General features: G+C 51.7%; 1 protein-coding gene across 2 annotated transcripts in view; it reads left to right on the forward strand.

Moving 5' to 3' along the window:
- Positions 1-11,135, forward strand: part of CNNM2 (cyclin and CBS domain divalent metal cation transport mediator 2) — a gene marked incomplete at its 5' end in the record, with an annotated part of 105,161 nt that extends 94,026 nt beyond the window's left edge. The window contains 4 exons of one of the 2 annotated variants that reach the window (XM_081104626.1): positions 2,720-2,813; positions 5,431-5,496; positions 9,126-9,310; positions 10,187-11,135. In XM_081104626.1, the coding sequence (XP_080960752.1) occupies positions 2,720-2,813; positions 5,431-5,496; positions 9,126-9,310; positions 10,187-10,396 (555 nt within the window). In that variant the 3' untranslated portion in view covers positions 10,397-11,135. The remainder of the gene's footprint in view (positions 1-2,719; positions 2,814-5,430; positions 5,497-9,125; positions 9,311-10,186) is intronic. The other variant, XM_081104627.1, reaches the window with a different exon arrangement.
- Positions 11,136-14,809: the final 3,674 nt, after the last annotated feature.

Here is a 14,809-nt window from a genome sequence, read left to right on the forward strand (position 1 = left end):
GCCATGTGTATATTTATACAAATGTGGCGAGTTTTCTGAACTGTTGAGCTGATGATGCCATGGGGTTTTATAAATAGTGTAAGTGCTGGATTAAAAGGACTTGTGGAGGAGTTTAAATGACAGTTTGGTGCACTGGCTTTCCTGACCCTAACTCGCCTTCAGTGGAGCCCTGGCGGCCCTCCCTCCTCACCTGCGCCTGTGCTCTCTCTCGCCCGCTCTCCCTGCCCCTCACGGTCTGATTTCCTCAGGGCGATACTCCTGAAGGCCACAGCGTCTCCCACCTCTGTGACTCTGACCCCCCTTTACTTGTGAGGTTCCCCCTAGTTTCTATGGCAACACAGCTGTCTAGTCCTACTTTTTGTCTGTTTTGTCCGTTGCTCTCATATTGGTTTCCATCTCTCCTCCGGCTCTTGGTCACGGGCTGCACGCAGTCTGGTCCTTTCCTCCTTCCACTTACTAGTACTTTCTCTGATCCACGCTCAGACCTCCACCTCCGGGCCTGACCTGTCTCCTGACCGTCAGTCTTCATTTCGGTCTTTTTGGTGGACTCTTCAGAAGGCCTTATTCTTAAATGGAATTTGTCCTCCCCTTCTGGCCCCCACCACAGAGGCAACCCCTTCCCGGCTTTTCCACCTCCACTCACGGTGTCCATTTCCATTCACAAAGGGCCAACTTCTGTTGTGACTATCGAGTCCCTTCTTCTCCCTTACCCTTCTTTCTCCCTGTTGGTTTCACCAAATTATGTCCATTCTTTATCCACACTCATCTTTTTCCAGTCCTGTGGTTGCCACTCTAGTTAAGTCTGGGCTTTATCTTCCTGAAACCTATTCCTCTGTTCAAGAACCTGACCTCATTAGCTCATCACCTCAGGAGCTCAGAGTCTAATCTGCCCTCCAAACTGCTCTTCCAAACCCTTCTTGCCCATCTTCCCTGTGCAAACCCAGTGAGCCTGGCAGTCTGCTGTCACCGACCTTGGACCTTCCTTCCTGCTGTTCCCTTCTCTTGGCTCCATCAAATCCTCCTCCTCCTCAGATTTGTATTTCCTCTATAAAATTGCCTTTATATAACAACAGGGAAGTAATTTCTTTCTCTGAATTCTTTATATTTTTTAAAAACTGTTTTTATTTCAGAGAGGAAGGGAGAGGGGGAGAGAAATAGAAATATCAATGATGAGAATCATTGATTGGCTGCCTCCTGTATGCCCCCTACTGGGGATCAAGCCCATTAGCCGGGCATGTGCCCTGACTAGGAATCGAACCGTGACTTCCTGGAGGTTCATAGGCCGACACTCAACCACTGAACTACACTGGCCAGGCTGAATTCTTTATATTCTTACTGGTTTTTTTCCCCTCAGTAAAAACTGTATTGCTTTGCATCTTTGATTTTCATGTGCTCTCCTCTCCCTACTGGACTCCACAGCATCTGCTCTGGGACCTGCAGGGATGGTCAGGTTTTCAGCACCTACGTGCAGGTTGATTTTAATAATCCGTTCATTTCTTATGGCAAGAGAATTAGTGGGAGTTGGTAAAACTAACATAGCCATTGAGGGAAGGAGAACCTAAAAGAGAGACAACAGGTCGTTTTCTGAAGTGATTTGAGAAAGGTCTCCCATAATCGGGAATTTAGTCTAGAATAACAGGGAGTGATCCGAATAAACGAGTTGCCTTGGTGGGTGGCATAGGTCGCATCTTGGTGAAGAGCTTGCTCTTCGGTTACTTAATCTTTCTGAGCCCCCACTCCTGACTTACAAGAGGCGGGTCATTGTGTCTGCTTCCGAGTTGGGAGCACTAAGTGAATTAATCAACGCACTGACTGGCTAGCACAGTTCCTCTTCAGTAAACGGTGCCTTTTTGTTTGCCCACCGTGAAGGTCCCCTCTCACAGAGAGGCAGTCAGGGCCGTTCTGAGCTGTGGCTTGGAGATCCAGACGTGCAGCTCAGTCACTAGGGTATTGCAGTCGCCCAGAAAGCGCATATTGAGCATCTCCCGCGAAGGGATTCTGGTCGACCCTAAGGCCATAGGGACCGGTAGGGAAGTCTGTCCCAGGGAACTGGTAAGAGGGAAGGAGATGGAGACCAGTTGGAGAAAGGGAGGAAAAGGGAAAACCTTGGGAGAGGTCCTGTCCTGAGGGAGGAGACTTCCTTAAGGTGCTTCTGGGGCTGCAAGGAGCGTGTGCCAGGTGGTGCGTGCCCCTGGGGAGTCTGGACGACAGGGGACTGGCCTGCAGGACGTCTGAGCAGTTGCTCAGGGGACCATGCTAGTGAGGGGGCACCCCTGCGAACCCGTTTAGTCCTCTCTGTCCCATGGCCACAAACCACGCTGACCCTTGACCCTGACTCTGCTCCAGCCTGGGCTCCTACAGGACAGCGTGGCCACCGTCCCTGAGCCTTCCCGACGGAGCGAGAGCATCGTCTTCTCGTGGCCGGGGGTGGGGGGGGGGGGTCCTGAGGAATCCACCGCTAAGGATGCTGGGAAAATATTAAGTGGACGAGAGAAGTTAAACATCACACTTTCACTGCCAGCTCTGCATCCCCAGCCAAACCTGGTTTTCACGTTTGAGAAGAAGGAACCTCTGCTCGGGGGGAAGATGGCCAGGGGCGTTGCTGACTTGGGATTGCGGGGAAGGGATTTAGTCAGACTCGAAGGCAGGACCACGTCTGGCCCAGGTTTGCACGTGGATTCACGTGCTGGACTGAAGACGCCCCCTTCTCTCTTCACAGGGGAAAGTGGAAGTAGAAGCTGGGAAAGAAGGTATGAAGTTTGAAGCCAGTGCTTTTTCGTATTACGGCGTCATGGCCCTCACGGCCTCCCCAGGTGAGTTGCCTTCAGTCTGAGGGCAGAGCCGTGCTTTGGGAAATAGCGTCCTCCTACGGCCGCCTTCCTCTCCCTGCCTGCAGCTAGCCCTGTTTATGCTTCCTGACCTTCGTATTGAAGTGTATCGTGTGTACAAAACTGCACAAATCATAAGTACATGTACTTGTGTGAACTTTCACGAACAGAGCACGCCGGTGCAAACAGCCCGATCAGAGACCAAACATCCCTGGCCCCACAGGACCCTCCGCCACCCCACACGCCCTTTCGGGGTGCTGCTTGAACCCAGCGCTGCCCGCACGCTCACCCGTGTCGTCACAGGCGCGGACGCCACTTCTCGTTGCTGGGAGTGCTCTGTTGTGCGCGTGCCCAGCTGTGTTTGTTCTTCTCGTTGCTGGTGGGCGTTGGGTGGCCGCCTGTGGGGGCTGCCGTGGTTGTGTGATGGACACTCCTGTGCTGCCTTCTGATGAGCGTGTGGGACTCCCTCCGGGTCTGTACATCGGAGTGGGATTGTGGGCTCACAGGTATGAGGGTCTCTCCAGCTCTAGTAGTTTTCCGAAGTGTTCGCATCACACCTGTCCTGAGGACGTTCCGTGCTGCACCCGCGGTATCGCCGCGTCATCTCAATGGTAACTGCTCTGGAGGTTTTTCAATTTGCATTTTCCTGCGGATGAATGAGGTTGTTAATATATATTTATGACCTATATCCAGCTCTTATCTGGAGTCAGCCAGTTCTGGGTGGCTGTGCCATGGGCCATTAACTAAGTGCTCTGCACAAGATGCCAGCAAGCGGAGCCTGTCCTAGTGGGAACATGGACACGGGTACCAGGCTCACCTCGGGGATGGGACTTGAATGGTCCCTATCGACATGGCTGTGCGCGTGTGCATTGCTGAATGTGTGTGTGTGTGTGTGTGTGTGTGTGTGTGTGTGTGTAGAATGGGGCAGGCAGGCAAACAGCGGTGCCGTAGTGCCACCTTGTGGCTAAAATGTCAAATGACAGGCTGTCCTAGAAAACTTTTGCAATAGCCCATCCTAAAAACCACTGTTACTTCTGAAAAACAGTCTCAAAAGGGGAGGGCTACTTCCAGACAAGTCTGTTTTTGTGATGTTGGTCCTCAGCTGTGCCACACGACGTCGCAGACACTGAGATGTTACGATTAGAAGCCAGGGCAGCGTCAATCCTCTCACACCCCCAAGACTCCCCTGCTCCAGAGGCATCTTCTCACTCTCCCTGGGCAGGTGTTTGAGTCACAGGGGCCAGTGCCCCATTGTCAATGCTGACGAGCACCCAGTGTGAATGTAGCCCCATCAAACCCACGGCATCAGGCGGTGTCGGCCGTGCGCGAAGGTCGTCTGCTTTCACTGCTCATGAGGACAGGGAGGTTCTTCGCCGGCCGAGAAGACCCGCGGTACAGCCAGGTTCCAGACTTTGAGAAAGGCCCTTGGCTTCCTCACTGTTGAGAGGATACAAGATTACCTCGTGTGACTGTTGGAAGCATCGATGTGGTGATGCTCACATGTGCTTCGTAATCTTTAAAGCACAAGAGGGAACGTTGGTGTGACAGGTGTTGACATCGTGACGACTTTTTGGCAACCAACCTCAGATCAGCCCACGTGAGCAGAATAGATTCACAACGCAGTTTTGAAAACAGAGCTGGGAGAGAAAATTGTACATTTTTATTGATACTGAACTGTGGATTCATGTGAGGCTAAGCCCCATTCAGAAGAGGAATTGAGAGCAGGCTTTCATATAGACAACGGGGCTGCCTGCCTCGTTTGGAAATGCCAGGAAGGAAGGGGATTTCGTTAATAGCCTCTTATTACAAAGCCCAGTGTTGTCCTCGCCTTTACCATTCGGATTTGGGATTTTGTATGTGCGAGAGATGCAATTAGTACAGTAATCTCAACATCATATTTTTATTAATTTTGATTGCCTAGAAAAATCCTACAGTAATCTGTTATCAAGGTCTGCCCAGTTATATGTCCAGTATACCTCAGTTTAAAAAACAAACCTGCCCAGAAATAAGACTCCTGCCCAGCACGCAGTGCTGCCGGGACTCCGGTCAGGTGGCTGCAGCTCCCTGTGTGGGTAGGCAGTGACGAGCACGCCTGTCCTGCCCTCGCCAGGAAGTCTGTGCACGTTGCTCTTTATTTACTGGCCTCTAATACTTGGACATTTCAGAGTATCCAGAGCAATTCAAAGCATCAAGTCAGAATTACAGTCAGACTAAGGGTGTAAGTGAATTGAATAGGGAGTTGTAGGCTGTCCTGGGAGTGAGCAGGGGGTGCTGGCACGGCGGTTCGGGTCCTGCTCTTGAGGCTCTTGGCTGTGGCTAGCTGTGACTTAAGTGGTTAGAAGAGCGCCTTCTGAGCTATACCCCATTGGGTGTTCATATGGCTTAGAGATTTCTAGGTGAGAAAGAAGCATGGCGACCAGGATTTCGGCCCCCCCGGCCCCTCTTCCTGGAAAGCGGTGTGTCCTGTTTCTGTCAGGCCTTTTCAGTTCTGGAACCGCTGGCTCATATTGGTAGGACTGGTACCCACTCCTGTCCCCTGATTACAGAGGTCTCCTTTCTTGCCTTTCGATACGGTCTCACCCTGTTTTTCTCCATTTTTCAGTTCCTTTGTCCCTGTCTCGTACCTTTGTTGTCAGCAGGACAGAGTTGTTAGCAGCAGGTTCTCCAGGTAATTCTGCATGTTTCCTTTTTCATAATTCTTCTGATTGCCTCCCTGCCCCCGCGCCTCCCACCCCCACCCCCCAAAGCCACCTTCGGTTTCTCTGTAAGCTCTAGCTCTCCATGTGTCTGTGCCTTCATATGAGCTCCTCAGGAACATATACGCCCACAACAGGTGCAGAAAGGGCTTGGGATGCTGGCAGGGGCTTGGGAACATGATGGTAGGAAACGCGGGAAGGAAGAGGGACCTGGCCGCCCACCCTGCCCACCTGGGGTTTGCAGAGCAGCCACGGCGGCCGCTTTGGTTCTGTCTCTGACCTCAGCAAAGTCATGTGTGTGGAGGCAGAAGCCCCAAGGACCACAAAACCCGAGGACGCTTCCACAGAACACACAGCCCAGCGCCTGAGGGACTGACTGTTCGTGGTAAACCCACAGCATTCCCGTCTCCGTCCTCCCAGCGTCCACGCGAGCGGGTTCCTGCAGCCTGTCCTCCGTTGGGCAGGCGGCCCTGCCCCTGGCCCCCCCTTTGTTTTGAAGTTAGTGCCGTGCACATTCCTAACCAGCTGCTGGCGATTGCCCTGCAGGAGGGTCAGCTGTGCCTGGCTCACATGTCCAGCTGCTAAAAACGAAGGCAAAGCCTTAATCTTTCTTTAATTAAAATTGCTGGGCTTCCCTATTCGATAGGATGACTTTTCTGTATTTATTTTGTTCCATACAGCTTAGATTTTTAAAATCTGACTGATGAAATTTGTGTTTCATAAGCCAATTTCAGCAAAACTCTAAAATGCTGATATTTGATAAAGGAGGCAATGCTTGTCTTAGAAACTAATGTTCCCTCACATCTTTGCTTTGAAAAGTTTGGGGTGTTTGGGGGTAAGATATAATTCATAAGGCTTTTTAAATATGTATATTGATTTCAAAGAGAGGGAGAGAGAGAAGCATCAATGAGAGAATAATTGATCGGCTGCCTCCTGCATGCCTCCTACTGAGGATCGAGCCCACAACCCTGGAATGTGCCCTGACTGGGAATCGAACTGTGACCTCCTGGTTCATGAGTCGATGCTCAACCACCAAGCCACACTGGCCGTGCTCATAAGGCTATTTGAATGGAACCACTTGGCCGACTATACATACATGTGGATGTGCACATACATGTATGCACATTAGTATGTATCTGTGCATATGTATGCATGATTTTTTCCCCTCCCCATTTTATTTGCTGGCATCTGCCACCTATTTAAAATGTCACAGAAGCTGAAGTGGAGTGACTTTTGGATGAAGCTCATGGAAATGTCTTTTACTTTTTTACATTTCCCATAAAACTTAAGAGGTTTTTCAGCTGAGCCAGTAGCAGCAAGCTGCGTTTGCAGGCCCAGGACTCAGGGCTGCTGGCAGGACCGTAGCATGACTCCTAAGAAATGGGTGGGTTAAACCGGAGATTTCCAGCCTCTTCCACTCGTGCCCGGGGTTCCCAGGGAAGAGGCTGGGAACGCCTCTTTATTGTATCTTTCTAGCTTACTAGCAGCGAGAGAGGATGCCTAGGTAGGATGAATTTTAAAAGGCAAGACAAAACCAGAAAACAATTCTGAGAAGACATAAAGAGGAATTAAAGTTGAAAGCTGTTTTCATCATTGCCTAACATCTTGGCACATAAATTCGGCAGCAAAACATGACCTGAACAGGAGGGAGGCCATATAGAGTCCGTATTCTCCTTCCAGTGAACATACATACATGTCATTGCATGTTGAGGGAAGGCTGGCCCTGCTTCTCCAGACTGCGGCTGTGAGGCCAGGCACGGGTGGAGGGGAAGCTGCCTACGAGTCTAGATGCTGGAAGACCAGAGAAAATGCTCTGTGATCCTCCTCAGGACAAAATCACGGGAGACTCAGAGGCTCTGCGCCAGGCCTCTGGTACCTGCCTGCCGACACACAGGGCCTGGTCAGTAAGCAAAGTGCCCTTTAACTGTTTCATTTTCATCACCTTTACATTGTCACACACAGAAGGAAACACCATTTTGAAGGTATCTGTAGAAATGGTGATGTGATTTTGGACTAAAACTCAGGGATACAGTGGGATCTCTTGTTTCAAAGAGCTGGGGGTCTGTCAGCTGGTGACGTCACCACCAGTGGGAAAGGTTTGGTGGTGAGGGCAGGCGTGGTAGAGAGGGAGGAGCTAACAGGAAAGAACACAACAGTGTTACCCAGGCTCATCTGTCAGGTGCTTAATCGGAGTCAGATGCTATGCTGAGCACTCCACCCATTATCTCATTTGCATCTTCATCAGGCCACGTGAGGTGGCCTGTTATTATCTGCCTTTTACAGGTAAGGAATCTGAGGCTTTGCAACACTGGGGCATCTGATCACAGCTCCGTTCTGCTAAACAGAAAACATCTGATACATTTTTAATTTGCCTTTTTCTCTTAGAAGCTAAGTGCAAGCAACAAAAGAACTGCTACTATGAGTTTAATTTTTGCCTAAAAATGGAAAATTGGTTCATGACATGGAAATTGTGGGGAAAGTGGTGACATGGAAATTTTAGCAGAAAGTGAACTCTTCATTTGACATTCCTCGAGTAGCTCCCATGTTTTGTTCTGGGTGTCATTATAGGGAGGACATTCGTGAATGAAATCTCAGATGGTGGTCAGGATGGGATGACAGGTGGTAAAACGTGAGCTGAAGTACTTAACTTGGAGAAGAGATTTAAGGAGAACATACTGTCTTTGAGCTTGTAAGGGCTATTTCAAGTAGCAGGGGCACAAAAGCTCCATAGAGTGAAGGGGCGGCTGTCATCTGAAGTTAGGGAGGCAGATTTTGATGGGCGCGGTGGTAGATCTTCCCATAGCTGAAGGGTGGGACCAGCTGAGGGCCAGCTCTGTGGGAGCATCTGTCAGGACACATTGCAAAGAGGAGCTAACCTTCAGGTGGGAGAACTGGTCCCCTCCAGCCCTAGGACATGGTGCACCTCAGGACCTGTCATGTGTGGGCACCGGTTCATATTTGTGGAATAGGTTGGAAAAGCAAACATGAGGGAAGCCTGGCAAGGGGGCAGGTCTTATTTTCAGTGAAATGTATGTTAAAAGCAGCGGGAAGCCGGCATTTAAGAGCAACATCGCTCAGACTCACCGGACTGTCTGTCTCGCTGACGAGTCACACAGCACCTAAGGTAACCTAAACCGCTTAGGGGTTTGGTGTCTCCTGGTGTTGAGACACCTCGGGCTGCCTGCTGGGGGTTTTATTGGAGTCGGAGACAAAGGCAATAATGGGTTTGGCTGGGAGGTAGGGTGTGATCCCTTTAAAACACACACTGATTCATGACCATCCTCAGGAGCTCTTTGCTTTTGCTTCTGGCTTGGGCCGTGCCCGCGGGGCCTGTCCGGCAGAGACTGGGGAGGACCGTGTCCCGCACTCGGACAGGCTGCGCAGCTGAGCCCAGTGGAAGCCGTCGCTGAGGGGAGCAGCGGGCTCCTGTGGGAGGCCTGCGGGGGGAGCTGTGCGGCTGGGGCGTCAGGCAGAAGTGGATTACGCTTGTCTCCTAATGACTACGTTTTTATTGTCTGGAAAACACAAGGCTGCCTTTATTGTTCATATCTGCCTCACTTAAACAGTGGTTGGGTGTGTGTGTTTTTCTCTCCATTTCCAGGTGAAAACAAGTCCCCTCCTCGCCCGTGTGGCTTGAATCACTCAGACTCTCTCAGTCGAAGTGACCGGATTGATGCAATCACACCTTCGCTGGGGAGCAGCAATAATCAGCTCAACTCTTCGTTCCTTCAAGTCTACGTCCCCGACTACTCAGTGCGCGCCCTTTCTGATCTCCAGTTTGTTAAGGTAAGAGCAAAGAGCGCCGCTGGGCTGGACCTGGAAGTTCGAGGTCAAATCCACAGCCAGCCGTTTTGCCCCCCAGCCCCTCCACCGAGTCCCTGTCACCCTGTGGTGCCCTGCCTCCAGCCACTGTGTCCAGGACTCAGGTGGGGAAACACATGTATGTCTTTGGTGCACTCTGTCCAATGAGCTGCCAAATCAGGTGTGGCCGTGTGAGGGGAGGAGAGCTGCAGCTCTAAGAAACAGAACAGCCTTTCACAGGTCTTCATGGGCTCGGACTCCAGAGACTTGCTTGGTCCTGAAAGGGCAGAGGTCGGAGACTCGGAAGACTGGCCAGGAAGGAGTGGGAAGAGCCCTCCACTGACCTTCTGCCCTGGGACAGGCTCCTTTCCTTAGTCTGAAATAAAGACGCCTCTCGGAGAACAAGCCAGCTTTAGCTGATGGAAGCCTAGCTCCATTTTCTAATCTCTGGGAAGCTTTGAAATAAAATTTGGAAATGGCTTAAATCAGTAAAAACTGACTTGCTTACCAGAGTCAACTTGAACTTTAAAAAGTGGCTCCGCTTGGCTCCTGGGAGCACACCTGCGCCTTCCCGCCTCCCCTTCCCCCTGCCTAAGCGCCAAGGGCCCTGCTTTGCCTCTGTAACTCGTTTCCTGAGCCCATTCCTTCTACAGCTCACCTCCTCACATCTACCACCTCTGTGACTTTCTAAATAAATTTTCTCATTAAAAAAAAGTGGCTCAGTTTGTACTCAAGGATGACTTTCTAGAGAAACAACTAAGGGCCTTTTGGGGGACTTGATGTGTAATACGATGTCCAGACAAGAGAACCTAAAACTAAGCATTATCTTGGTTTGTTTTCTGTACCATCTTCTGGCCCCAGATCTCAAGACAGCAATACCAAAATGCCTTGATGGCATCCCGGATGGACAAAACTCCTCAGTCTTCAGACAGTGAAAACACTAAAATTGAATTGACTCTTACGGAGCTGCACGACGGGTTGCCAGACGAGACGGCCAACCTGCTCAATGAACAGAACTGTGTGACGCACACCAAGGCCAATCACAGCCTACACAACGAAGGCGCCATCTAGGGCGCCCCCAGGCCCCTCCCCCAAATCCTGGGCCAGGCCACCTGCCTCGCCTGTCTGACAGTGAATCCCGTTAGTGTGAGCTTGGGTGCCATGCTGCGTCCTGCAACATCCTGAGACCAAAGACTTTGTCCCCTTCCTGGGAGCAGCAGAGGAGGTCGGTGAGGGCCGGAGTGGAGACGAGGGCTGGGGTTTGACGTTTGAGATTTCGGAAATGAACTTCCACCCAAATAGAATCATGTTTATTTTTTCAGCTGCACCTTTTGTTATTCACTCTCCTCCTCCTTTGATTTGCATGAAGTTGAAAATGGTTGGGATTTATTTTTTTCAAGAGATCATGTTTTTAGAGTGTCTTTTGCAGAGTTTTAAGTTGTCCTGCCTGAACTCTGCTTTGACCCCATGATGTGACCCCAATAGGATGGACTTGCCCCTCAGTGGCCTTCCGTGGCCCCTCCAGGGCCTTCCGTGGCCCACCCTTCCTCTGTGCCCCAGTGGGTGTCGCTGTCGAACTCGAAGGACAGATGAAGAAAACCGTGTTGCCGCAGACCTGCCAAGTCCGGGACGTTGCAGGGTGGAGCCTGCACGGGGACCTGCAGCCGCCTCTCTGAGCTCAGTGTTGCTCTAAGTTAATGTTTAACTGTGTCCCTTTCCCTCAGAAAGGTTTAACATGTGCTTGGAATGTGATTTTGCTCCCACTCGTAAGGAATTTTTATCACCAAAATGAATGTTAATGAATTTTAAACCCATGGTTTATCATTGGCAAGAGGCAAGGTGACTTCATCCCGGCGTTCCCACAGCCTGGCACCTCGGGCGGCCAGGCTGCCTCCCGGCCCAGCTTAGAGCCGGGTACCCGCCTCCCCGTCCGCTCTTGTTGGCCCGAGATGCTGCTACATGGATGCCAAACGGAAACCTTCCACGGGGCTGCTGAGTAGACACGGGTGTGGCGTGCAGGCTCCTCCCACCCGCTGCGTGTAGTTGCCAGGGAGGAGTTGGACCTTCCGGCTGTGCCCTGTGCTCCGCACCCAGAAGGCGTTTCTAAGCCCGTATGTTTAAAGGAGGGTACTTCAGGGATTGCCAGCCCCTGCCCCTTTCCAGGGAGCCAACTGTCCCTCGTCCCGTGTCCCTGGGCCCGCGGGGCCCGGTCGTGGCTGCGTCCCTGCCCGAGGACCTGTGCCTCCCGCCTCAGGCGTGGCCCACGCAGAGGCCGCCTGTACAGCCAGGGCCAGTTTGGCCCCGAACAGGGATTCAGAAACCAAATGTGTGCGTGGCCATTTCATGTGTCTGTCTTATTTTAATACCAAATTCATCACATGCAGTGAAATTAATGTCAGGAGGTGTTACTTGAGTGACTCAGTTAACTATCTTATCTGTGTTTTAAGTGTTCGCCTGAGGGGTCTGTGCATTTTGTTGGCAACATTCATGCACTGAAGTGAATTCCTACTGACTGGCTCTCTTATAGAAGTGTCTGTCCACGCTGCCTCCAGCCTCTAGCCACGAAGAGAGCATTGTCTCCATGGCCCCGTTTTCTCCTCCCTCCTCAAGGTAGGGCTGCCCCAGTGGCTCTGTGGGAGGGAGCTGCGCTGGGGGAATAACCAGCAACATGCTGGCTTGCCTTCAGGCCAGCAGTGCGGTGTCTCGGGGCCGTATGCACAGTTGGCAAGTATTTCCTCTGGTTTCAGTCTTGGAGTGTCTTCCTCATTCAGTGCCATAGTGAGGGACGCGCTGGCCTCACCTTGTGGTAGAGGGTCTCGGGGGCACCCCCTGAAGGGGCTATGTGGCCTGCTGCTGGCCCCAACCTGCCACCATGGGATGGAGCCCTGCACCATGCGGGGGGGCGGGGGGGGAGTGTCTTTGATCTGAGTTTAAATCTTTCTTAAGATGCATCTAGCTGAGCACAACCCCAGTATGACGGGAACTGGGACTATGTGTAGGGTGTGCAGACAGGAGTGTTCCCTGAAGTGGGACCTGGGCCTTGCTGGGGCAGAAGGCTTCTCCCCGACAGCCATGCCACTCTTGGCCCGGTCAGCACTGGCCTTCCCTATGGTCTGGGGAGCCCAACCGAGGCTCCTCTGGCCTTGAGGATCCTGGTGCATCCGCCTCTCCTGGCCGACCTGCTTCTCCACAGTCCGTCTCGGGGCGCCTTGCCACAACTGGAAGGAACTCTGCAGCCAGTTTCCGTGTGGGGTCTTTTCAGGGCGGCCCCCCCACCCCGTTCCTTTTACAAATCCTAAAGCTCAGTGAGAGTCCAGGTCGAGGGAAAGGATCGATTCCAGCTGCTGCCTCCTTGACTTCAGAGAGAAACGGAACTTTCTAATCTCTTACCTGTTCAGCATGTGGCTCTCTGTCCGCTCTGTAAAGGAGCTGGCAGGGGTGGCTTTGCACGGGGGCTCCCAGAGGACAGAAGTTTAACCTCCAAGTTTGTATGTTTCTATAAACCACTCTTTAACTTTGGCTGTTCACACTGTTTTATAACAACAGAGAATAAAAAGTAATTCTTGTCTGGCCCCGAGAGGCACGAAGGTTAACATTTGGCTATACATCTGCTTTGGGCAATGCTCAAGACCCTTCAGATCACAATGTGAGCCACCAGATTTCTTTTCCAGGCCCCTCCCCCTGGGAACTGACTTCAGGCTGCGGAAGGAGATACGCTCGCTCACTGCTTCTCGGGGCAGCAGGAGAATGATTCTGGCTTAGAAGGTCTGTACAATTCCTGTCTGTAAAGTAAACTGGAGTCGGGCAGAGAAAGACAGTTCAGATCTCGATGTGCAGTGGCCAGTCCTTAGCACCATGTGGCTCGTCCTCTCCTGGGGCTGCTGGCTTTGTAAACGTGGAGGGGAGGGCTGTGTGGCAGATGCAGGTCCTGGGGTCCTGAATTCTGTTGAAGCCCTTGTTGGACCCAGGGCCTCCCCCTCCATGGCCTCTGTGGCCCCTGCTGTGGAACCTCTTCCTGCGCAGCCTCCCTGGTATCCTAAAGGTTCAAATGGAACTGGATTGAGGATCCAAATGTTCCCAGGACTGTTGGCTTTCTTTTTATAAATGAAAGTGGCTTTTTACCTACTGCCTTAGAGGTTCTCGCCCTTTATTTCCCTGTTTTATATCATCAGGAAAGTCCAAAATCATGTCCTTAAACTCTTAGAAAAACAAATCCTTAAGATTTGTTCCTGGATATTGGGTGCTAATCAACTAGTGTACGCCTCGATTCTTGCAGAGTTTGAATTTGAAGGGGCACCCCATTCAGCCCTGTTCCTCCCTCCCTCACCTCACTTCCCAAAGGTAGCTCAGTGCCCATGCTGGGCTTCCCCAGGTGGAAGGGAGCAGGGCATCTTACTATTTTCTACTGTTATTTCAAGGAACTTGTGTACAAGTGTTGAATGCAGAACTCCACACCATCAGTATGAAACATTTACTGCGAACATCTTTACCTGAGCTATACCAGGGCCATACGACTAAAGGACCAGCTTTATCAAGTCTAGGAAAATAGATAAAAGTAGAAATGCATTTTCCATAGACAGTGAAGCAACAGGTATTTAGGCCAAGCAGGGACCATGAACTTCTGCCCTCTAATTCTCAGGTTGAGAAGCAGACCTAAGTAGGCCATGGCTGATTGAGCCTGTGTCCTGGCTGGTCAGAAACAAAAACAAACAAACAAAAAAACCCCAACCCTGTCATCTTCTGAAAGCCAGCCAGGGATCTGTGACTATCTTCCCTATTTCTGGGCCAGGAGACCAAGATGCCTCCAGTGTTCCCAGGGGTGACCCCAGGCAGAGGCCTGACCTAGGCTGGCACAGGGTGGTGTTCACCTTGTTCCCTGGCATTTTAAGCAAGAGGCCGCCAGGGAGGGTTGGCTTGGTGCCATCACATGACCCAAGCTCCCTGTTGGCAGGGGCCACGGGGACAGCTCCCCTGGCTTCTCTCACGGGCGAGGACCCCAAGGCGGAGCGGCAGTGCAGGCATGAGCTTCCTCGGTGCTCCTTCCTGTGGAGGACACAGGCTCTTGTCTGGGGTCAGGTTTCGTTCCATTCTGTTCTGGGTGGGTTGTAGGTTAGCCCAGAATGAGGAGGGACTTGCTTCAGTATGAAAGTGATGTGGGGGTTCAGAAACCTTTCTGGTGTAAATGTATCGTGGGCAACCTACTCGGTTCTTGTAACTCAGGGCCACTTGCTGATCTTCATCTTCTCATCTCTCTGTATTCACGTGGGCTGATAGGAGAGGTTCGCGGTCTCCGTTTGGGGTGTTGGTGGCACCCGGCTTGCTGGTTACCGTCCCATGAAGGCTGACGGGGGCCTTCATTCCCGCTGCAGCCAATGCTTTCTTGCTGGTTTTCGTCTATCCTGTCTGGTCAGCCCTGAGGGCAGCAGGGAGGAGATGGAGTTCATGGCAACTGCAGAGCTTGGAGCAGCTCTTCTCCCACAATCC

The sequence above is a fragment of the Myotis nattereri genome (assembly GCF_964212035.1).
Source record: "Myotis nattereri genome assembly, chromosome: 13".
Classification (NCBI taxonomy): Eukaryota; Metazoa; Chordata; class Mammalia; order Chiroptera; family Vespertilionidae; genus Myotis; species Myotis nattereri.